Source organism: Lonchura striata, chromosome 19, assembly GCF_050655825.1.
Source record: "Lonchura striata isolate lonStrDom1 chromosome 19, ASM5065582v1, whole genome shotgun sequence".
Classification (NCBI taxonomy): domain Eukaryota; kingdom Metazoa; phylum Chordata; class Aves; order Passeriformes; family Estrildidae; genus Lonchura; species Lonchura striata.
The window spans coordinates 7,067,780-7,092,857 of NC_140721.1; the positions used below are offsets into that span (position 1 = coordinate 7,067,780).

Genomic DNA, 25,078 nt, shown 5'->3' on the forward strand with positions numbered 1-25,078 from the left:
CCTGCTCCCACTGCCACATTCATTACCACACACCTCTTCTTTCATGCTTTGAAGTCCACGACTCTCCACCACTTTGCAGTATCTTGGATATGGCCCTGGAGTTCAGGCATGTTTATAGGTTCAGGGAAAAGGGACCTGCTCTGAGTCACTTTATTGCCATCTGCAGAAAGGTGCTTTTCCACCCTCCAGGTACAGGTGCAGTTCTGCAGAGCCTCCGATGTTTTGCTGGAGCTCTGAATGCCTGCACCAGGCTCTGGGGCTACTGAAGTGGCCAGGATTTACTGCTGGTTTCCCCAGCACTTTCTCAAGGAATGTGTTCCCCTTCCTGCTTTTTCAAGACGCCATGTCCACTTAAAATCTTCCAGTGCATGCCCTGTGTTCATTATTTAGCAGTACATGGGAAAACCCCTTCAGCTCAAGCTTGCTCTGAGTGCTGTACAATTGTATCCCAACTGCCTCCTCCACTTATCTGCTACATTATTTCTGTGAAAGCAAAAGCTGTGCATGGAACAGATGCTTGGAATGGTATTGGGATCCAATTACTGCACTTTTCCAACCTTACATCTATTGTCTAAACTTGGAGCAGGCATATTTTTATTCCTTGGTGACACTATATAAAGAGGCAATTGGCATTGTGTTTGTTGGCTGACTGGTTGGCAGAGGAGGGGTGGAAGGAGCAGCAGCACCATGGTAGGTTTGATCCTTCCCCATGTCTGTTTATCTCTGTATTTCTTTCTGACTCTTATGATTCAAACAGAGCAGGAATGATCACAGAGCATCCCAGGAAATCTCATTGTAGTATCATCTCCAGAACGCAGATATACCCCACACAGTGAGCTGGGAACTCCCAAGGACTGCTCTGCATGTATTTCACAAAGAAGGAAGGCACAGAACACAGATGAATGTGCAGAAAGGAAGAGCTTGTGCAGCTCTGTCCCACATTCACACACCTGGCATGGCTGGTGTGAGACAGAATTAAGATCTGCTGTGGTGTGATGGGGACTGAGGGAAAGGGATTTCTCTGGAGCTGTGACTGTGCTGCTCTTGTGACCATGAGGAGAAGTAGGAAGCACTGCAGAAATTTCTGTGTCTTGTCTTTGCCCTGCTCACTGTTGGCTTTTAGCTCAGGGACTCCACCAGCCACCTCACTTGATGTGATTCCAAGGAGCAAAGAACTCCTGCCTAAGGAACCATGGGCAGATTGGGCAGATCTTTGTCTCCTGCAAATTCAGATGAATGATTACAACAGTATTAGGAAAAAAAGTGAGCAGGTGATTTTGTCTTTATTTATTTTGCTCCTTTTTGCAGGTCCTTTTCAGGCTGTCTAAAAGCAATGCTGCCCTGTGGCTCCCTGGGGCTATGGAATATTTGATTGTGGAGAACACCAGAGAGGGAGTTGTATATGAAAAGCTTTCTCAAAGCTTAGTTCAAACTTGATCCTATTTAAGCAGGTGATGAATGTGATCCACGTGCTGTTCTGAGCAAGGCAAAACCACATTCAATGGCATTTCTAAATTCCATGCACAAAACAGGTTCCAGTGTCATCCAGTGCCAGCCCAGTGTCAGTGGTTTCACACTAATCATGTTCCTCATCAGTGTTTCAGAAGTGACCAGTGCCTTGTGCTGTTTATGTTTCCTCTTCAGGTGTGGGTTTACAGGTTTCCCTTAAATCAGCCTCAGTGAAGTTTAAGCCAGCCCTTTTGTGGGGTGGGGTACAAGTGCTGGGTCTTAGCTTTTCTTTTTCCCTTCTTTTTTTCCCCCCAAGATTTCACTTATCATTTTTTTTCCCTGCCTGTTTAGTTCAATGACACACCAACACTCATTGATGTTTAAAGATATTCCAGGACATTCTGTGATGAAATGCTTAAGTTAGGAGACGTGAAAATACAGTGAGAGACTCGTCTGTCTCCTTGCTCCCAGCTCAACTGGCGATGCTCTGTGGTGGTTCTTTTCATTGTGCCTTTTGTTTTGGGAAAATCTCTTCTGAGGTACCTTACTATACAGGGACACATGAAACAGATTTAAAATGGAAAGAAAAAAATAGCCTTAATGAAAGAAAGCTGAAGAATATCTTTACATAAGGAAGTGATCATTTTTTATTAATCAGAGGGAAATGTATATGTAATTATGCTAGATGAACTCTGTGGGGAGGTTTTTTTCTCTCTTTATGATGTCTTAAGGGATTTATAAATATTACAGAGGTTTTATAGCATCATAATATTTCAGATGTGCAGTAAAGCTACTTTCAAAGGATTAGTGCAGACAAAGCAGCATAGTAAAAAATAATTACAAGTCAGCCAGTGCTACTAGGCTCTGACATCCAGGGCTGATGACAGTGAGAGAGGCAGGGTTCAGGGAGATAATTTTTCTAACAAGAGCAGACCACACAAGTGCTGTGGAATGGAGTTCTGAGAAGTGTCTGTGGCTCAGCGTTTATTCCAGGGAATTTCAGACAAGCTGGGTCCACGTGCCCTGTGCTGATGGCGAGAAGGAAGGGCAGTGGCACAAGGAAGGAGAGGGAAGCCTTTTTCTTATTCCCCAAACATTCCTGTGTTTGTTCAGTCCGACTGACACCTCGTAGCACTTTTCTGTGTGCTGAAGGGAGCTGTGTGCCCCAAAATAGCCTGCATCCTGATCAGCTGTGCTCTGCAGGCTGCAGTGTGCCACCTGCACGGAGACCGGCACGGAGCGCAGCACAGCCGCGCTGACTGACCCTGAGCTGAACAACGGGGCTGCTGGAGGCACTGCTGCCCGTGGGAGTGTGTGTGTGTGTGTGTGTGTGTGTGTGAGTGTGTGTCTGTGTGTGTGTGAGTGTGTGTCAGTGTGTGTGTGTTTGTGTGTCAGAATGTGTGTCAGAGTGTGTGTGTCTGTGTGTGTGTGTGTGTGTGTGTGTGTGTCAGTGTGTGTGTGTGTGTGTGTGTCAGAGTGTGTGTATGTGTGTGTCAGTGTGTGTGTGTCAGTGTGTGTGTGGGTGTGTGTCAGTGTGTGTGTGTCAGTGTGTGTGTGGGTGTGTGTCAGTGTGTGTGTGTCAGTGTGTGTGTGGGTGTGTGTCAGTGTGTGTGTCAGAGTATGTGTCAGAGTGTGTGTATGCGTATATGTGTGTGTGACAGCCCTGGGAGTGTCTGTGTGTGTGTGTCTGTGTGTGTCAGAGTGTGTGACAGCCATGGAGTACGTGTGTGTCTGTGTGTGTGTCAGTGTGTGTGTCTGTGTGTGTGTGTGTGTGTCAGTGTGTGTGTCAGAGTGTGTGACAGCCATAGGAGTGTGTGTGTGTGTCAGTGTGTGTGTGTCCATGTGTGTGTGTCCGTACATCCATCCATGTGTGTGACAGCGCCATGTGTGCACACAGGGACTGCTCATCTCCACATGAAGAAGATGATTTGCTGGGTCGGGAAAAGCAGCTGTTGAGTTTTGGCCTGTTGAGTTTTGGCCCAGCTGTTGAGTTTTGGCCCAGCTGTTGGGTTCTGGCCCATCTGGTGAGTTTTGGCCCATCTGGTGAGTTTTGGCCCAGCTGTTGGGTTTTGGCCCAGCTGTTGAGTTTTGGCCCAGCTGTTGGGTTTTGGCCCAGCTGTTGAGTTTTGGCCCAGCTGTTGAGTTTTGGCCTATCTGTTCAATTTTGGCCCAGCTGTTGGGTTTTGGCCCAGCTGTTGAGTTTTGGCCCAGATGTTGGGTTTGGGGTTCTCGAGGTGGAGGAGCCTGTGTCAGGAGAGGCTGGGGAGGTTCTCTGCTGCCCCAGGGTGAATTTGGAGATAAAGCCTTCCCTGTGTGTGCCTGCAGGAGAAGGAGGCTGTGGCAGGGAAGGGTTCCTGTGGGGAGGAGGAGGAGGAGGATGCCGCAGTGTCCGGGAGTGCAAAGCATGGAGGCTGCAGGCCAGCGGGTTGTATCTAGCAGGGATCAAAGGTGTGTCTGTGTGGGTGTGTGCAGGCTGGGACTACACACAAAATGGAGTGAGGATGAGAAGGGAGGGGTCTGTTTGTGACTGCAGAGCAGGTAATAAAAAGATTTTCTGTTTCTCAGTTCTGATAACGTGGTTTATTTGAGTGATCTGAGGCTGCTGCCTGTTTGAAATGCAAATTGTGCCCTTAGAGCAGTTTGTGTTGCTTACTCCTCTAGACTGTTTCCTCCAAGCAAGCACTTGGGTTGGTCTTGTGCTGCTCACCTGCCATGGAAAGGACCTAAACCACTCCAAAAAACCATGGCTTGTCCATAGCTGGGATGTTTGGTGCATATGCAGTGTAAATTATCTCAGCAGAGCAAACCTGTGAGACAAAAATCAACAAATATCCTGTCCCATGCTGCAGCAAACCCTTGTCCAGTCCTGAGATGTAACTTCGGATTCAGAAGCTGTACTTGATGATAACAGAAATTTGAAGACAGGAAATGTCAGCACCGAGATCCCAGAGTGGATGAAAAACAAGGAGAGAGTGTGATGGATGAAAAAGTAATAGTAACTGAGAGTTGACATCATCCAGTGGATCACAGCAGGGGACAAAGTCTGAGCAACATGATGGATGATTCTGTCTTTTCTGTAGTTGTAGATGTAGTTGCAGAGGAAGGAAGTACAAAATGTGAAACAGTAAAAACCTGATGGTATCTTATGTCTACTTTGCCCTGGACTGAATAAACACTTAAGAGTACCAGACAACAGAATCAGGCTCTTAACAGTGTCCACTGCTGATTCCCCTGCAGAGCTCTCTCCCTGCCTATCCACTGAGTGTTCTCTGGTAGAAAAATTAGAAGAAGAGACAATAAGTGGCTGAGTAGGGAAATATTTCTGCTTGTGTTTTTGACTTTGCTGTCAGGAACACCACACTGTGTCATTGTTAATTATTAAGAGTGTTTTCTGAGGGGCTTAGAGCATGGTGGGCTAAACAAGGAAGTGACCTCCCCAAACCAAACCAAACCACTCCAAACCAAACCAAACCAAACCAAACCAAACCAAACCAAACCAAACCAAACCAAACCAAATCACAGCTGTGGCTTATGGCAGAGTGCTGCCCATCTCTCCTGACTGCCAGTGGAGATGTTCCTGCGCTGCAGGAAATGCCAAGTGGAGGTTGGTTACTTTCTGCTTACTGAAGGGTACAAGTGTGCCCTGAGCAGCCACTGGGGGACCTTGCTCATCCTGCTGCAACTTGCCTGGTTTTCCATATTTTTCTTGGTTGTCTGCAAAATGCACTGAGGGATGGAGATGATAAAGCTCTCCAATAATCCAGTGTCATGGATCTACTCTAGCATCACCTCTTTATGAATTTATCAGGGCAAACAATGCTTCATGTTCTGAAGTAGGAACAAAGTATTTTCATCTCCTTCCTCCTTTGTGTGTAGAGATAGAAACTGATTTCCCCACCCCCTTTTCTTCTAGGTAACCCTGAAATCAAATTTCCTTCTGATTCACTTGAACATCAACCTCCTCCCACCTTTTCAACATATAAAAAACGGATCCCTTTTCTTACATTCAGAGAGGCAAAGGCCACACACACTCATTGTCTCTGCCTGCCTGTGTCCCTGCACACCCTGGTTCTTTCGGGCTCCCTGACACTGCCAGAAAGGAGAAATATAAAGAACCTCAGTAAGTGAAACTCAGCTCAAAGAAAACGTCTGGTACAACAGAGTTTTCTTCAGTCCAGATTTTTGTATGGCTCAATTTCTTCATTTAAAGCCTCTAAAACAAACCAAAACCAACCAAACAAAACAACAACAAAAAAGACCCTTTAAAACCAGGCTAATTGAAAGAGTGCTAACACTGTTAAGACAAATGAGTGATACACGACAAGCCTGTGGTTTCTCCTCTAAAGTGAAGTGTTGTTTTCTTCACAATGGGATGATTAATTCTCTCAGGCAGGAATATTAATAGGCTTGTTCAGTTGTTGCAACATTCTTCCCACTGCTGTGCTATTGAGGCCTCGGAATCCGAGCCCAGGGGACCCTCAGCTCTTCAGTTTCTCATCTGGCACGTTTTGTATGTCAGTCTCACAGCACATGTTGCAACGAGAGCTGCTCTATCTTTGCAAAGTGCAGCCTGGCACACTTTGGTTTCAAGAGTGGGGAAATCAAGGCAGGCAGAAGCGATGTGTCAGTCACCCACTTTCTCCTCTGTGGGTCACCTACTAAATCCTTGACATCATAGAAGCCATATGTTTGCTGAGCTCTGTGATGTTCCTTTTCATATGCCATTCTTTCAGAGAGAGACTCTGCAGTCAGAGCCATGACTGTGTTCATTAAAAAATTCTGGAGTGTTTGGAATTGTCAGACAGCAGCACAGAACTATTCTATTCTCAGAGTTACTCTTTTCTGTAACACCGACCTATTTCTGTTCTCTTAGAGATGTCTTTTAATTCAAATTACCCACCAGAAAAACAATGAACTCTGTTCTGTTCCTGCTCCACCTACTTCTCAATAAGCCTTTCTTCTCAGAGCACCTCCATGCCCACAGCTTGTGCAAAATTGGGGTGCAGTTCTTTCTGTGATTATGAATTTCCTGTCTTTTTAGGGCAGGTAAGCTGCATTCCCAGTACTGGGAACTGGTGATCCAAGATGCTCTATGCTGGATGCTACAAGACTTAGCTTGAACCTGGTGATGGAAACCAACCCCAGCTGGCAGCTGTTCATGGGCCTCTGTGAAATGTATTGGTGGTCTCAGCCCCCCTTATTTATGAGCAGGTCATAAATGGGATCCAAATCCAGACCTTTAGCAAAAAAACAAAAAATTGATTGAGCATCATGGGCACTGATCTCCTCTGTCATCCCTGGAGAAAACAAACCAGAGAGTAACAGTGAACAGATATGTTAGGATTAATTTTTCTAGTAATTCTTCTAGGCTGGAAGTAAATTATTTTTAAGGTTCCACCCAACCCAAAACATTCTATGACTCTATGATGCTACAGTAATTGTTCCCTGTATAATCACTTATCAATCTTCTTTGCCTTGAAAAGGACTTCACTAACGTACAGAAGGTTTTTGGGTGGTTTTTGACTTGCTGGTCTGTTTCTAATTGATACTGAGCTGCAGCTTTTTCATTTATCAGATCCTTCCTTACAGCTATAGCCCTTGTTTGAAGCCCTACAGCCTAGAGAACCCAATAAACTGAGGAATAATGGAGGAATTGCCAGTGTTTGGCATTTAGAAGAGCTGGACCCCACTGTCTGTGGTTGTGGTGGTAGCTGAAAAAATGCAGATGGTTTGCTAGCATGGGGAATGTCTATCAGGCTGAGCATGATGCTGTGTTTGGCCACAGCAGAACAGACCATGAGGAGGGCAAAGCCTGTTTGTGTCCAGAAGGAGCAGCTCCAGGAGCCCAGCAGAACCAGCCCCACTGCCCTGCTGTCCCCCCACAGCTGGCAGTGCTCTCCCCTGGGTAACATCTGCTTCCCCTTTACCTCAGGGAACAAATACATGTAAATACATAGGATTGTTCTGAATATTTCCATTCGATCTGGAAGTGTTGAAAGCCTCCTCCAGGCACCTCACGTTATGTGGAAGATTGCCCATTACTGCTCAAAATAACACTTATTTCATGTGTAGGAGGAGGAGGGAATCTGTTTATTCCAAAATCAATATTTCTACATTCATTAAACATTCCACTTATTAACTTCTTTTTTCCATGCCTGTGGTGGCATTCTATCCTTGTTTTTATCCTCACTAAAAGTATATTTTTCACTTAATTTCCATTCCTATTTCCAGATTTTAGTTCTTTGAATTAGCTGATAGAAGCTTGACAGGTCTGGAGTGTGGGTATGTGGGAGAGTGTCTAACATTGCCCTAATTTCCCCCCTTCCATATCCTGGGATCTAAACCAGGGTGGCTGAGTGTAGAAATCTGCCTGGCAAATTAAATTGATCAGACAATGTATGCTTCAAACAGAGTCAAGTGGGAATATTTCCTTGAGCTGCTCTGCTCCTCAGGATATTTGAAATCAGTATTGAATTTGAACTTTCACAGGCTTTTTTATTTTGATGAAAGAAGACAGTAGAACTTGCCTTCTGTTTCATGCAGAATAGCCCAAACTAAGTAAGACTAATTTTCTGTGACACGAGAACCAGGTGGGACTATGATAATGAAGTTTAAAAGTAAAAATGATAAAGAAAAAAGTAATCTGTCTGGAAGGGAACTCAAAAGGCATTGCAGCTCATTATCCTGCCCCAAGTAAGGATAACACTGTGGTAAAACACTTCTGCAATCCTTTGGAATCACAGATTTTATTCTTTACTGCAGAACAAGAACTATATTGTCTTAGGCAAGCTGGTTGGGCCCTTATTCAAAGATATTTAATGAAGCCTAGTTCTGACTGATTTTTAGTGAGCATTAGATTCTTAGATATCATTGTAGCTCTTTCCCCAATCTTGCTCTGTCTCAGCCTCCAGACTTGAGAATGGTGATAAAAGCAGTCCTGCCCTTTCATTTAAGATGACTATCTTGAATATTAAAATAATATGGTCTGCTAAGGTACTGCACTGCAGTGCCATAGTTGGTGCAGGAGTAGAAACTCCAGGAGCAGAAGGTGTTCCTGCTTGGGAAGGATTAATCTGTTCTGTCGGTGCTGGTCCAGACTGAGCAGATTTCTAAACATTTCTGTTTGAGAAGGAAATGATATAACTTCCCTTTCTAGTTGCTGAGCTGAGTCTTCATGCAGGGCCTTGTTTGGAGTCTGGCTGCCAGCCCCAGCATGGGAACTGGGAAGAAAGAGCCCTTGGAGGCATTTACCTGAATTCTGGAATTTCTTGAGAACAGCAGGCTGGGAATTCCAGCTCATCTCTTCAGGGATATCACCCCTGAGCTCTGCAGAGCCAGTGTGCAGGGGAGTGGTCCCTGTGTGACCTGGTCTGGGATCCTTTGATGGGGAGGTGACCCTGCCCAAGGAACAGGCAGCTCCTGGGGACCAGCAGTGCACCAGGCAGGAGGCTGGGTCACACTTTGGGTCCCTCACCTTTGTTAAGGCAGCACAGTGACAATCTGTCCTGGTTTGTCTGAGCTGCCAGGTCCTAGGACATAGCAGGGAGTGGCAAAAAGCCTCAATCTGTTAATAAGGCAGCAATTTTTATCCCTTGAATAAACATATATATATTCAATCTTATATAGATATCTAAATCTATCTGTCTATAAGATTGAAATTTAAAACCTTGTAATAACAAAGCACAATCCTCTTGTATTACTTGACTGTGTAATTTTTACTTCCTGTTGAAGATGTAATTTGTTTTCATGGGTGCTTAACAGACAAAGGAATATATATTTGATTTTCTTATTTGTATTACAGGCTCCCAAAAAGGCAAAGAAGAAGATAGAAGGTGGTTCCAATGTTTTCTCTATGTTTGAACAAACCCAGATCCAGGAGTTCAAAGAGGTTGGTCACTACTCTGCTGTTCTCTATAGTCTCCTGTTATTGCTAATGAATAACATAGGTTTTGTTTGTAATCCTTATTCTATTCTCCATCTGCTTTAATAGAACACACAGTTGTTTTCTGAATCATCCCTGTGGTTTTGGCTGGTAGATCATTTTCCTTTTGTGTTTATTTGTTCTTTCTTTCATTCTTTCTTTCTTTCTTTACTTCCCTCACTCACTCCCCTGTTTCGCTCTAGACTTATTTGAAAAGCATCCATGCCCCTACCCCAAAATAAAGGAAAAGCATAATCTCATCCACTTCAGCCCTGATTCAGGAAAACACTTGAGCACATGTTTAAAGTTAAGTGGTATTTTAAAAAAGAATAGTCTTATGTGCTCAAATATTGTCCTGAATAGAGATGCCAGGCTGAACCAGGGCTTTCATTGCTGCTCTGTTCCACAGCAGCAGCAGAAAATATTCATTTGTGCCCTTCTAATGCTGCCCACAAAGGAGAAATGAAAATTCCAAGAAGCCCTCAGCCAGCTTTCTCCACAAATGCAAATAAAACAAGACAACATGTGGAGATGAACCAAGCAACTTTCAGCTCCCAAGGGATTTGGTGCTCTGTGCACTGTAGCCTCTTTGACCAGTTACCTGTGAAGAGGTAGAACTGATGGGACCCTAAAAGCTGGAGCATAAAAAAGACAGATAATCTGTTTGATGAGTTTGTGCTCTTTTTCTGTGGGGACAATCTAGAATGTCCTTGAGACCATCACATTCTGCACTGGTTTGCCATTTTAAATTACTGATTTTCCCCCATAATATCTAACTCATGTGTCCAAAGCAATTTCCATGTGATAAATGTCTGCTGTTTCATTTTGTGCTTTCACAAGGCTTTCAAGTTTACTTTTCTTGAGGATTCCCACCAGGAAAGCTCAGTGATGCACAAGACCAAACCGCAAGGCAAGGCCTGGGAATGTGACCCAGCTAAATTAATTGGAATTAGTCACTTCCCCACACTCAATGGGAACATGTGTGACTCTCTTCTCCCACTTCTTCTCCATATCCTAGGAACTTACATTTTATTTTCTCCAAGAATTACTGCTTGAAGATGGATCAACACAAAGAACTGGACAGAATGCCATTATTTTATCTTCTCTAAATATGATAATACCAGGAGCACTTCTAGGTGGATGGTGGCAGAATAATGGCAAAAGTATGAGGCAGTGGAGTGGTCGAGTGAAACCCAAAATCATGCTGTGTCTAAGAACTGCGTCTTTGGGACATGTATTTCTGAAAACCTGGTTTGGATTAGTATATTTTTATCTAGAGATTTCAACCAGCTCATCATCATATGTTTCAGCATTGCTCTTGTGTTATTCAAAATACATCCATTACAGTGCCTGATGCTCTTCCTGTGTCCTGTGAGCTGCCTGGGTCTGGCTTTGCTCTTCACATCTTCTTTCTCTTCTGCTTCTAAATTATGGGGAATCACAATTTAAAGCAAGGGCAAAACACCTCTAAAGAGGTGGGCTTAATTTTTTGTAAGGGGATGGTTTGGAAGGTAAATGTAAGATTATGAACATAATACTTAAAGGCACCTCATGGGCAAACTGGGCTGTGAGCAGTGATGCTTTGCAAGAAACTGGAGGAGAAACTACCTGAAGATATGTGGAGATAATTTGTTCATGGTAAGAAATGCACCTGTAGGTGCAGCAGACTTTAAAACTTACAGTTACTGAAATCTCAGGGGAACACTGACTGAAGAAAGAATAATTCCTGGCCATTGCAAAGATCCTGTCCCATACTGATGTGCCTGTCAGACAGATAACCAGCTTCAGAGTCATGCCAGGATCAACTAATATTCCCCATGGCATGACCAGAGGAATTTCAGGTCATTAAAATCTTTCCAAATCAATGAAATATTGTAAGTGTGGTGGCAGCCAAGAGATGGACACACAAATGGGTAAACAGATAGATGAGCAGTTAGCTGCCTTGGTAAACAATGGTTAGAGCACATCAAGTCTGTGTTGGCTGAAAATAAAAAAAAAAAAAAAACTCTTTTTTTCTATCAAAAGTTAAATTTTGCCTGATAAGGGTATTTAAGGCCAGTACATCAGTGTCAGTCAGAGAACACAGCACAGTCTCAAAGATGCAGTGTATTGGAAAGGGGAGAAAACTTTGAATAAGCAATCTTATGGAACCTACATTTCTCTGTACTTTTGAAAGTTCTGCTATCTCTGTGTGATGGATCATTCTAAGGCCCAGGAGGAATCAACTTCAGGTTGATAGCAGAGAGAAATCCACAGAAATGAAGTGTTTTACAGAAACATTTCAGCCTCATTCAAAGGATGGGGTATGGGGAAGGTATAAACACAGAGCAAGCTCTGGCTAAATCTGCCCTGACTAAACCCTTCCTGTTCATACTTTCATGGGTTAAGGGCTGAATGGCTGGAGCTGCCAGCATTGGCTTCAGCCCAATGCATGCTGCACTGAGCATTAATTTAGTAAGAAGAAGTTTGGGTGGGTTTAATTAAGCCCCTTGCCAAGATACAGTAATGTGTTGAAAGTGAGGAAATTTCAATGATGTAGATGAATCAAAGGAAGTTAAATATTCCTCTTTACAGTATGAATATCATCCTCCCATGGACTGATGTATGTGACTGGAGCACTGTCCTTTGCAATGGAAATGGCAATTCCTGTTCCTTTTCCTTCCCACAGGCTTTTACCATCATGGATCAGAACAGGGACGGCTTTATTGACAAAGCAGATTTGAGAGACACATTTGCTGCACTAGGTAAGATAACAATTCCATTTCCAGCACAGAAGAAAGGTTGGTATTAGAATGACTGTGGGGGAAGAAATGAGATACACAGGGGGCAAAAGGAAACCTGTTCTGTGTGACCTTCCTCCCTGTGGGAGTTGGGATCTCAGCACAGAGCTCCAGCTGGAACGTGTCCCGAGCAGGGAGCGGAATGAAGCTCTGATCCCCCCCCTGCACTGTTTCAGGAGAAGCCCACCCAAGCAGGGGTCCATGCCAGGCATTTCTGATTTGCCTCTGAACCCAGGCTTTTCATCTGGGAGCCATGGAATATCCACTGATTAGCACTGCAGTCATGGACTAGCTGCCCCTCTGCCCACACAAACCTAGGAGGGCTTCATGTGAAGTTCTGTGCTGTTGAGAGTTTGTGAGGGGTGGAATGTGCATGTCATGAGATTAGATATTGTCCATTCCATGGCTATCACAATCTTGGTAATATCAAGCAGATAAGAGCAAATCTTCCCTAGGAAAGAAAAAAATTCAAGGGCTCATGATCCCAAACCTGGAGTTGTATCCTTGTTGCAGCATTTGAGGCTTGAACAGTGATGTAGGCATTTGGGCTTTTGCCATCTGGAGCTTATTAAAAAGAGCTTGATAAGAATCTTTAGTGCTCCCCGGGGTGGAATCAGACGCCAGCAGAGTCAGTGCAAGGAGCAGAAGCTCCTGAACTCTTTATTGTGACAATGAGGTTTGCAAACTTTGGCCTGTAGCTACTGTTACCCTGAAATATTTATTTCTTAAGGCCAAGTTATGCTATCTTTCCTGTTCAGTGAAGCCTTTCAATGCCTATAAAGTACATTCACAGCAAATTACCACTCAATTTGAGGAGGGTTGCCAGGGTCTAAATTCTCATCAATAGGGCTGCACGAGGATGGGGAAGGGATACCACTACTCAGCTCATCCATCTGCCCTCTACTCAGAGAGGTGTCTCAATATACAGGAGGGCAAAGTCTGAGACCTTGGATTCACTTCAGTCACTTTGATCTCTGCTATATTAATATCAGTGGGGCCCATATTTCACCTGAGGTAAAAAAAAAAGCCCCAACTCAAAAAGCAGTTTATATGGAAGTTCCCCTTCTCTCGTCCACTGCTGGCCATGTCTGTGTTATTTATCCTTCTTGCTCCTTCAGTCACCCTTTGATCTCAGAGCCAGCTCTGCCAATTTCTTTTCCACTGGGGTATTTGGGAGTTTTGCTCTACCATGTTATTAGCAAAGTTGCACAGAGCCCTGAGGTCCCCAGTGGGAGGAGATGAATGGGAATCGTTTTTTGAAACACAATTTGTGATTTATTATGAAAAATGATCTCTGCTGCAGGTCGTCTGAATGTCAAGAATGAAGAGCTTGAAGACATGGTGAAGGAGGCGCCAGGCCCTATTAACTTCACTGTCTTCCTTACTATGTTTGGGGAAAAGCTGAAAGGTAAGTACCTCTGGGGGATTGGAGAGGTATCTGTCAAAGATCCTCAGCACTGAAATATCTCAGCACCTTGCAAATTATAATAATGTCTCCACAGAACGATGCTTAGAGGCAAGGAGGGATCTCCAGTTTTGCAGACAGAGGGGAGGAATGAAAGGCTAAGGGATGGTGCAAGGACAATTCAAAGGTGTGATTTAGCTTACACAAGCTAACATGAAAGGGCTGAGTTGGGGTCCAGAAAGTGATGAAACCTCAACAGCCTGGAGCACGGTGCAGGGGAGTTATTCACCATCAGAAGGCTCCTGGGATGAACTCATGCTCATGCTCTAGTCATAGCGCACCCAGTGTTAGCTGGTTTTAAGTATTTCTAAAAAACCCATCCTTTTTGTAAACCTTTGTCACATTAAGCAAACACGGGCTTCCCTCATTTTCTGCAGTCATTGTAACTCAGTGGCCCAGCCTCAGTGTCACTTGAGGTCAACAGTGATTTTGCCATTAGGTGAAGATTTCACTGAATAACCCTTAATGGAGTAGATAAATTGAAATAATTAAATTTCAATGGATTTAAAATGAAAAGGGAGAGGGATTTTACCCATTGCCACAGAATATATAGGGAACACTGTGGGAAGCTCAGGAAATGTGAGTAGTAAATTTGCTGTGTGAGCTGGTAATTTAGTCATGCTTCTTCTCCAGTTAATGGCTGGAAACTCCAAGAGAGGGGGTGTGAGGCCAAGACAGAACTCCAGTCATCTTCCTGCAGGCATAAGAGCAAGGTGAAAGCCTTCAAAGCAGGGCTGGCCTTAGCCAAGCACATTCCAGAAGTTTGTAAAAATAACTAATGAATAGAAAAATGGAAAAATCTGATCCTATCTTCTTAAAGACATTTATTGTTTTGTTGATGGACTCTGGCTTTGTATTGCTGAACACAATTCCAGTGAAGGGTTTTCTATGCTTGGAATAGAAAACAGAGAGGTCTGAAAGAAAGAATTCATGTAGCTGGTTCTGGAAGAAAACACTCTTGCTAAAGAGGGCAGGAAGTCTGGGAAGCACGAGGGGCGATGGAGAAAGCTGACTGAGGAGGGGATTTTACTGCCCAGACATCAACCTGTGTGTGGCACCTCCACCAGGACATCCCAGGTGACTTCTGGCAGAGTAGGGAGTGCCCTCCTCCATATTCTACCTCCTGGACAGGTGAATGTTTGCTGTGGGCTGCTCTGCTGCCCATTCTATTTGTGAGCATGGAAATGAGCTTTTCCTCCTCTCCCCTCTTCCCCCTTGCCCCGCAGAGTTTCAGGAGCTGGCAAAGCCTCTGGCCCTGCCAGTCCTGTGGCCTAAAAGCAGAGCCAGCACAGGAAGGTGAATGGCAAAGCAGAACCCTCTTGTCTGCAGGTTTCCTGTTGGCTACTAGCAAAGGAGGAGTTTTTTTTTTAATTTCCATTTGGTGAAGGGAAAATCACAGCTGTGCTTGTCATGCCCTTCTGGTTGGGTTTGTCATGCAAAGGAAGCAGAGCCAAAAGACTGCACATTCCCAATCAAAACTAATTGGGATGAAGAGCCTTTGTAGTGCAATTAGAAAGGGAGAAAGGGCTAGAGGAAGTGGATATGGCAATTTTGCAACACTCTTTATTAGCTAAGTACCACTCAGAGAATTTGGTGAAAGGTGCTTTCTAAGTAAAATTTGTTGTGCTGTAATTGATTTCTGTCATAAAGGGGAAGCTGGGATTTTCAGGATGAGCTTTAGCTTTGTATGCTGAGATTACGATGCCAGATGAACAGCTAACAAAACTCGGTTTATGTTAATGCCAACCACATGGAGCTGCTTCTACAGGGAGTCAGAATAATACAATTTGTACAGAAAACAGAGATGCCGCACATCAAAGAAACCACTTTATTTACCAGCTAATCAATAAAGAATGCCTGCTGCATTGCTTCTCTTCAAAGCCAAAGTCCAAGGATATGACAGAGTAGAAAATGTAAAACACTGTAAGGAAAAAAAAATCCCCCCCACAGCGGTGACTACTTAAAATGCAGCCCTCTCCTCGGAGCTGGGGGATGTTTCTCTTCATGGGACAATCAAAACTCTCATTAAACACCAATGCTCTTTGTATTGATCACAGATTCATGGCAGTTTGAATACATCGCCTACAGCTTGGCAAAAATAATATACATGGCCATTGTGTGGCAAGGAGGAGGCCTTATAGCCCGAGGTGTGTTCACTATTATATCCTGTAGGATCCTGCTAATCCTTGTGAAATCTTGCAAACAAAGCAAACTGTGAAGGCATCAGGAGAGTCTGTAGAGCAGGGAACCTTGGCTGGGTTCTGTTCTGGTTCTACCTCTGCCAAACTTGGAAACAAACTTTGAATCTGCAACCCCTTTGTGTTGTATCCTTTTTTAATCACTCTTTCAGCATACCAAATAGCTTCAGTTTGCCCATGGAATCAGTTCATCTGCTAGTAAATTTGGTTTCCTACAGTTACAAAGATTTGTATTGTGTATACTACGGTAACATTTTGAAATACTGGGGAATAGTCAGAAACAGAGTACACAGTGTATCCTTTGGTGTGGGTTGAAAATGAGTCTACTCAGAATCTGCAGTGTTACAGAATAGTCAGAAGCCCCAGCCAAGGTTAAGGCACTGTGGAAACGAGTCCCTGACACAAATGTTTTCCAGTCTAGAGATGGGATAGATAATGGAAGGAAGAAAAGGAAGACCATTACAATCATTTTACTTCTGGAGGGACAGGGATATTAAAGTAATACCAAAAATCTGTGGCCCACCTAAGAACAGAAGCAAAATCTTGCAGCCACAGTCTAATTCTTTAAACCATCTTGTTTCTGTAAGTAACACTGAATGAAGAGACACTTAAGGGGAAGGGCACAATGGGATTTAAGTGCAGATCACCATCTCACATTGATCATCCTGTTTCCATTCCATTCCACTGGCATTTGGATTTTATGATGAGCTCCATTTCCCTTAGTGAGGGAAATAACCTCTCCTCTATATGGCCAAGAACAAGCAACATCAAAAAGTGTTTTTACAAGGAACGTACAGTGCAAGATTAAAGGAAGCCAGTGAGGGAAACAGTTTGTTATATTTTCATTTCTGAAAGCCACTAATCCTCTGGGTACTGATATTGGAGACCAGTTCCTGGAAGTTTTCTCTCCTGCAGACATAGAATAGATATGAGTTATTATTTTTAAGCTTCTGAGCATTGAACTATTCACCTCTATTGTTTATCTGACATGACAAATGCTGCCGACTTAGAGAACCTTTGTCTTCAAACCCACAACTGCAGAATTCTCCATTTTGCACTGTTTTCAAGCGAATGTAATTACTTAGCAAGTATTCTGCAGCCAGAGAAATACATCCAGGCTTCTAAATTATATTTCATTAATTTTAGGCACGGACCCAGAAGAAACCATTCTGAATGCTTTTAAGATTTTCGACCCAGAAGGAAAAGGCCGCATAAAGGCAGACTAGTAAGTTTATTTCAAATCCTTTAGAAGAATAACTACAATAATAATAATTGCAGAGTTTATAAGAACTGCTTAAAAGCTGTATTTTTCACAGCATTTTAGGAGGCAGAGAAACATTTAGCTTTGTAAATCAGAGTTAAAAGTCTGGACTGTTGTATGAATGTATTTGTATACTAAAAAGAGATGTTATTGTCTTCAGACATTGCAAGAGCCAACGGAAATATAATCACATGTAGGCCATTAGATAGCCTCTTTTTGAAGGTCTGGATATAAATCGACACATGACTCTTTGTAAATTAACTCCATATGTAAAATTAAAATGAATGTCTGGTGCCTAACTCTCAGTGCTTGACTAAAATGGGAAAGCTACTCCCCTCTTTAAAAAAGTGATCAATTTAATTAACTCTGAGACATGGTTTTAGTGCAGGACATTTTCCTTTTTATGTGTTTATCATTTGAGCCTTCTGCTTCTAGAAATAATTTGCTGTAAAATTCCACTAGATATGTTGAGAGCCAAACCAAATAATACTATTAATAATCTGGCAATTATTGTCAATATGGCTATTTTTAAATAAGGAGGCAGAACCTAATTTGTATTCACATCCTGTTGCACCAATAAAGCAATGTAAAAGGACTTTAAGAGGTTTTTGCACAAGTGCAAACCCTCCTTGCACTGCCAGAATGGTGCAAGCAGGACTTTCAGGTGAGTGAGATAAATGATATCAAATCAGGGCAGGGGATGAGGAGATTGGATCTATTGCTCCACAGAAGTGTTTTATGTACCTAGATTTATTCATATGTTTAAATTTGTTCATATGCTGACATTTCATGGTGAATTTGGGGTCTGTACTTTTACTGCAGCAGCCATTTCAGGTAGATTTTATAAAGCATGATATGTATAGGAAATTTATCAGGGAACCATGAGTTACAAAATTGTATTTACATCAATTATTGCTGCTTATGTTGTGATAGCCTCTGACCAGAACCCCATGGAGATTTCCATTACATTATCTGCAATAATCTGTGAAAGTGAGTTGAAAATGTAAGATTCATGTACAATATTTCTTTACCATGGTAATTTTCTATGGCAGTACCCCCTCGGTGGGTCTGAGAACTTTTGCAATATGCAAAACAAGAGAGACAGTCCTTTGAGTAAGAACTTCCAAATTAATTAAAACACAAGTGGATATAGCAGTCAATCAGAAGGAACAGAGGGTTAAGAGTTGTCCTGATGGTTTTGAGTTCAACATCACCCAAGCAGCTTGGGAAGAACAGTCAGGGGATCATATCAGAAGTGACCCAAACAACAGAATAAATGTAGCCTGCTGCCAAATAGGGCAGATCACACAGCAGTGAAATCACAGCCATGAAATACGAGCTTCTGATACTCCAGAACCCATGAAATGTTATATTTCCCACCACTATCTGTAACAATATCCTGCATACAAAATCTGCAGCTTGCCACCCTGTGCTCAGATCTACATTCTTTGGATGCTGGAAGCCAGTTGGAGTTTGGGGCAAATTAGGAATGCAGTATCACACTCCAAAATGAAGATGAGAGAGAAATATTTTATTTTTCCTTGATGGAAAAGGTCAACCTTGTCCCCACCCCCACTGCACTGCTAACATTAGACAATTGTTTTAGTTCATCACCACAACAGAGCATAATGTTTACTTATTAGACCCGAGGGTAATGTTGATCATTACAGAACAAACCATTAAATCAATTCTGTGGATGTCTTTGAGGTTTAACTTCTATTCATATGCTTCCAAAATGTAGACATTTGAAGTTTTGAAATAATTTTTCTGTTGGCTCATGCAGCCATTTCAATGCGACAGTTAATGCTAATAAATAATATTTCTCCGTATTAAAAAATCCTGGAATGTTTCTCTCCAAAAACAGCCATGCTGACCTTTTAATCAGAACTTCATTTTTATGTTCACGGAGTTAACATCCTTCTGGGGATTTTTATGTCTCTTCCCTCTGCGTGTTTTCACCTCTAGTCTGGAAATGACTCACTTAGTCCGTGTGATGGTAGCTGGGATGGAGCCTTCTAACCTTTCCAGAAGCTCCAGGAGTTTATAACTTACTTCCAAATTCAATGACAGACTTTGTTTGTCTGCATCATTATACCACACATAAAACCCTTCCCACAGCATGATGTCAAAAAGAGAAAAAGCTCCCAGTCCCATTCTCAGCTGGTGTAAACTGGGGCAGGGTTTGGAAAGGTTGGATGATTCAGTCCCAAATGCCACTCATGGGGCAGAGCGAGTCAGGCCAACACCAACTGTGCCTCATGCTGAGGCCAATGAGACTTTTCAGATTTGGGCAAATGGAAATGGACCCAGGGGGATGGAAGAGGTCCCAGGCATGCTGGACTTTGGAGGTGTTTGGCTGAGCTAGAGATGATTCCCCCCACAGCTGTAGAGCTCTGCTCCTTCTCACTCACCTGCTTTCCTCCAAGACAGCACTGTAAAAGGGCAAACCCAGAGGAAAAAACAAAAATGTCCCAGAGATTTCACAGATAATTTTTAAAAAGGCTTTTAAAATATCAGAATGCCACAAGGTATTTGTAACTGTAGAAGGAATTGATGTGAGCCAGGACAAGGGATAACATTTAGACTCCTAAGTCAAGGCAAATGGATTTTTTTTTTTTTTTTTTTTTTTGTGGGGAGGGGGTTGTGTTTGTTTTTGGGGGTATTTTTTGAAAAGAAAATACGATTTCTAAAGAAAACTAAAAGAAAATAAGTGCATAATTTCTGGCTTTGGAAATGGTGAGTGTTTGTTTCCCTATAAAATAAATAATGGAAAAAGTGCATAGATCCTTTAGTCAGTCCTTCTTCCTTGTGAGTGTGCCAGAGCCTACTGGGCTGTGCATCAGAAGATTATAATTAGATATTTGATCTTTTCTTTTCCCCTAAATACTTTAAGCATGTGAATAGAAGACACACAGTGCCCAGATCTCTTTTTAATTCAGGCTTGTTTGCAATGAAGTTTATTTGTGACTTCTGACAGAACTGCTGTAAGTGCTTCCTTCTATTCACCAAGCTCCTTCCTGGATCACACTTCCTATTTGCATTTGCTAATGCTGTTTGTCCAGGGCATATATATCCAATAATCAATTTATGCTGAGGAGAATGATCTCTCTCCTCTTGCACTCACTGATCATTTGAGAATTTGCCTTCAAAAATGCAGTCACATACCAAATGGCCAGAGGAACAGAACAGAAACAGAAACTTGAGACAAAGAGATGAAGAAACTTTGCTAACTGCAGAGAATGGTGAAGTGACACAGGAAAAATATACCCAATAGGTTAAGCTCTGTCTGTTCCCAAATCTTGCACAGATATTTTCACACTTGTCCTTGTGGGTAAGATCCTTATTCATTGCCCAGAAACCTCTGTTTTCAATTTTCCCTTTCTGGGTTTCCAAATGTGCACTTTGTACCAACAAGAGCTGCAAAAGTGTATGTGCCCCTGCCACAAAATGGGATGTGTAGCATTTTCCTAGAAAAAAAAAAAATCATTTTTTCAGAGCTGTGAGTGCAATTGTAACTTTGCCACCCAAACTGCGCTTCTGTTTGGGGGACTTTTCTCATGTGCAGTGTATGGGAGCAGAAAGGGAGGATTTCCTGCTTTGCCTGAACATCTGCACCCACAGTAGGTGAATTTTGCTCCCCTGGAAGTGTTCCTGTTCAGGCCTGATTTCTATTCTAAATAGTTTCAAATATTCCCTTTAAAAAGCAGAAAGGGCTTATTCCAGAAGAGCTGCCACTGTCACCATCCCACAACAAATGCTTCAAAAAAGCAGCCTTTTTTCAAATCTACAAACCAAACCAAATTTCTATATTTGCCTCAGCTTTTGTTTTTGTACAACACACTGCTCACCTGTTATCACAGCTTTACAGTTTGTTTTACTGCTCCAGAACTGTGTCTGATAATGTATAAATACATTTGGTAGTGACAAAAGGAGACAACTCTGCCTCTTCAGCGTGAATGAAAACTGTGAGATTAATATAGGAATTCTTCTACAGGAAGAGGAAATTATTGGTGTTATTGAAGGGATGTTTATGTGAATATAAGTGAGTTTATACTGGTGGATGTCCCAGCACATGGTGCATGTGTTGCCCTCCGTACATGAGTAACTGGGGGAGGTATAAAGGCATTTTATGTACAGGGGTTAGACTAGAAAAAAGAATTCTAAAATTCTTCTTGGCTTTTATATTCACCTCTAAACTTAGGTAAAAAAAAAAAAAATTACATGCTCGACTGCCTTCCCACAATGGGTTTAAAACAGAGGGTAAATCAGCTGAGAGCCTGTCCCCAGAATAATCTCTTTGATGTAATTGCACGGGCTGCAGGCTGTGTGTGGGATAAGCTCCGTGTTCCAGCGCTGTGACTCCAGATCAGAGAGGGCACCGTGGAACACACCCGGGCTCCACAGCCCCACAGCTCCTCTGGGAATGGCTGCATGCACATCCAGGATTCTGGGGGATGCCTCCCAATAGCAGCTGGAGTTCTCTTTCAAGTCCTCTTTCTCATTTCATGCTCTGTTCCTTTCATCCTCAGATTTTACAGAAAATATTCCTCTCGTTTGGTTTTGTTAAGTGATCCAAACTTTAAGCAGCAAGTGAGGAAACCTACCATTTTAGGTTTAGATAAGCATACAAAATTGCTGTATTTCAATTACAGTAATAACCTTAAACAATTTTAAACCTCTATAAATTGTCACAAAAGGGAAATAAGTTGGCAGAGCGAGGCATTGACACTGATGGGTGCCCACAGAAAATCTCTTACAATATGATGTAAGGATTAACAGCTCTAATTTATGCGGTCACACAGATTTTCTTTCATGCAACTTCAGGAGGGATCTTGCCATCTAAATTGTCATGTGCCATTATCACCCTTTAATCAGGTTATTTCGTTTTATTTGAACAGCATCAAAGAAATGCTCATGACACAGGCAGACCGGTTCAGTCAAGAAGAGGTAAGGAACTTTATTCAAAACAGGAATCCAGCTCCTGTTCAGCAGTAAATCCTTGCCCCTCTTTAAATGCATGAATTTAGCTGCAGTCCAGGCTGAGAGGAGGCTGATGCCAGCTCTGGCAATTAGAAACAATTCAAAGCATCTCTTCTGAAGAGCTCCATGGCTAAATCAAAGTCAGATAGATTCTTTGGACTCCCATCCAAGTGCAAGCGTGGCCTATCTCGTGCTGTTCTTCCCCATGGGCAGCTGGGCAATGGATTTACTGGAGTCCAAGTGGATTTGGGTGGGGACTGTGTTCTGGTTTCCATTTCTGTGAGTTGGTTTGAAATCTGAAATGAAGTACCAACTTGGTGCTTTCTGTGAGACTGAGCATGGATTCTGCTGGTTGGGAGGAATTTAGGGGGACTTTATTTTCAGAAGAGGAGATGGAGTGGAGTTGGACTGTGGATAGAACAGACTGGACAGTCTGGACAGTTTGTTCCAGTCAGAACAGAGACTGGACTGTACATTTATCAACCAGGGCTTACCTGGGTTTCAAGGAGAGTTCTTTTCAACAGGGAACTTGTGGGATTCTAGCAGGACTTCATTAACCAGCCATGTTCCAACTCTGGTTTCAATTTTACCAAGCCCAAGGAAAACTTTTCCATGGTGGTTAAAGGCCCAGAGCAGCAGGGAGCTGAGCTGGGTGTAAAATGAAAAGCTGTTCGTGTTGCTGTCCCACAGTCTGTGACACTTCTCTGTGTTTGCTTGGCAGATCAACCAGATGTTTGCTGCTTTCCCTCCTGATGTCTCTGGGAACCTTGACTATAAGAACCTCTGCTATGTTATCACCCATGGTGAGGAGAAAGACTGAGAGCAAAGAGAGGAGCTTCTCCTGTGCTGATGAACCCAGTTATTTCATGATACTCTTGTGTACAAGGCAAAGGGCTAAGCATCCAGGATGTGAAGCCGTGTGGTCATTGGAAGAGAACCAATAAAATAATTGAAAATAGATTAAAGTTATTTAATGCTCCTATTTTTACAAAATATCAAAATACCAATTTTGTGAGGGTTTTTTCCCTATTTTTTCCCCTGTCAGTGGTTTAAAATGGAATTTTTGTGATGAACTGGTGCTGTTGTGATTTATTGACAAACCTAATGTTCACCAGATGGTCCATTGGGCACTGCAGCCTTACTTTACCTATTGTCTTTTATACATAAGCTCCATGTATTAATTGAGAATTCCTCTAGCTTATTGCACCAGGAAAGTGTCTGGCAAATAGAATTATGTTCCATTCCACAGCCCCTAGCAATGGAAATGTAAATAAAACAATCTTACGTTCTTGTGAATATGCAATATGCCCTCCCCATCTCAGTGATGTGGCCAGGTCCTGAAACCACTTGACTCATTTGCTCTGGTGCAAAAGAGCAGAAATAGTGGAATATTGCCTGTTTTTCTCATAGTAAAGTTCACCTAGGTGCACTGAGAATGCAAGAATAATGAATTTCCTCCTTCAGAGACATCTTTATCATGTGGAGGAGGTTGTCCATGACACAAGAGTAACACCTGGTCTGTCACCTTTGGCCATCATCCTTGGGTTACAGGTGAGACACACACACCAAGGACGTGTTTGGCCAAAGATCATCAAGTCTAGGGACAAAGAGGACAATTTGGGAACTGCAGCCCATGAAAGCAGATTACCTCTCACTTTTCTAATCCAAGAGCAGCCTGGTTTTTAAATGGGCTACAGTTTCTTGTATTTAGACTTCTAGGAATGGGACATATTCTGCCTATGTGGAATATTGCATGAACACTTCCTGCGTGGGAGGCAGAAGGATGCTGCAGCCAAGGGAAAACAAGCTTCTGCTGTTTTAACAGCTCATGAAAATGCTTTCCTTGTGCATCAGTGCTGCTGGAGCCACAGTCCCACAAACACTGAGAGGAAGAAATAAGCCACTCATTTTCTATTTCCATCTTTTTAGGCTTTGGAGGAAGAGAAGTTGAGGGCAATGTGCTGAATTCTGCCCTCATCAAGAGGGGCAGAAATTCTATGAGAATGCTCTAACATCTGCATGACTCAGGGGTGTGACATTCACCCCACCTGCATTTTCTGTTGTTTCAGCAAAATCCTGCACTCTGTGCACTTCAGTAATAGAGAACAACTGGAGGGAGAAGGCTCTTAGCCCACAGAAAATTCATAAAATAAACTTTCTCTTGCCCCAGCATGCAGAAGCTGTGAGCACCAGCACTGCTTTTCCAGTATAACAAGTTGATTCCCAATTGTATCCAGTAGGTATTATCTCTTTGAAATATATCAGTGGACACAGCTGGGGCAAAAAATTCACTCCTTTCCTGCAGGAATCTTGCTGAAGATGTGGACAAGGCTTTAGGACCTCTTGCCACCTGGTGCTGTAAGGCTTGAAGCAACATCCAGAGCTGTCCCTCCCAACACAATGAGCAGCCTCACTGGGCTTTGGTGACTCAGAAATCTTCTTGCAATGCAAGAGTCCACACGACCTGTCCTACCTCCTGAGCTTTCCTGGACAAGCCCAGCTTTTACCACTATTTCCCACAAATGGGTTTTTTGTCCCCAGAATGTTTTTCCTCACAGGTCTATGACCACTGTCCACGGGATGGGGGTGTAGATTGGCAGTGGGAGGTCATGGACATTGAGGATTTTCTGTTGGCACAATCAAAAAGGAGATTTATGTATGAGCTTCTTCTTTAGGCTCTACTGCAGACCCTGGAAGTGACAGCTCCTCTCAGCAAAGAACTGAGCTGCTCATGGGGATGGATGTTTCATTTGCAGAACTAATTTGGAAATTTTTTGAGAGGTGGGTCGGTAAAATGCTCTTGTGTGGCACAAACACATGTACAAAGTGTAATGCTGCCTTGTATAAGCCTCACAAAATCACATTCCCCACCAAATAAGTACTGAGCTGAAGTCACTCAGGCATCAGACGTCAGAGTGCTTATGGGTTTCACACTGTGTAAAGATTTCAGAATGAAGCTGAAGACGAGATGAAACAGCACCCAGGCTTACCTTTGGCCTTCAATCTAGAGAGATTTATTTTTCC

General features: G+C 42.9%; 1 protein-coding gene across 1 annotated transcript; it reads left to right on the plus strand.

Annotated features, from left to right (window-relative positions):
* Window positions 1-566: 566 nt before the first annotated feature.
* Window positions 567-23,021, plus strand: MYL10 (myosin light chain 10). Its single transcript, XM_021551011.3, has 7 exons — window positions 567-690; window positions 9,251-9,337; window positions 12,039-12,114; window positions 13,454-13,558; window positions 16,960-17,038; window positions 21,973-22,021; window positions 22,776-23,021. The coding sequence occupies exons 1-7, from the start codon at window positions 688-690 to the stop codon at window positions 22,872-22,874; spliced, it is 498 nt and encodes a 165-aa protein (XP_021406686.3). The 5' UTR covers window positions 567-687; the 3' UTR covers window positions 22,875-23,021.
* Window positions 23,022-25,078: the final 2,057 nt, after the last annotated feature.

What these genes read in the sequence shown, in the direction of transcription:
- MYL10 (XM_021551011.3), top strand. An exon ending in AGATCCAGGAGTTCAAAGAG is followed by an intron (nt 9,338 to 12,038) that starts GTTGGTCACTAC and finishes TCCTTCCCACAG; the next exon opens with GCTTTTACCATCATGGATCA. An exon ending in GTTTGGGGAAAAGCTGAAAG is followed by an intron (nt 13,559 to 16,959) that starts GTAAGTACCTCT and finishes CATTAATTTTAG; the next exon opens with GCACGGACCCAGAAGAAACC.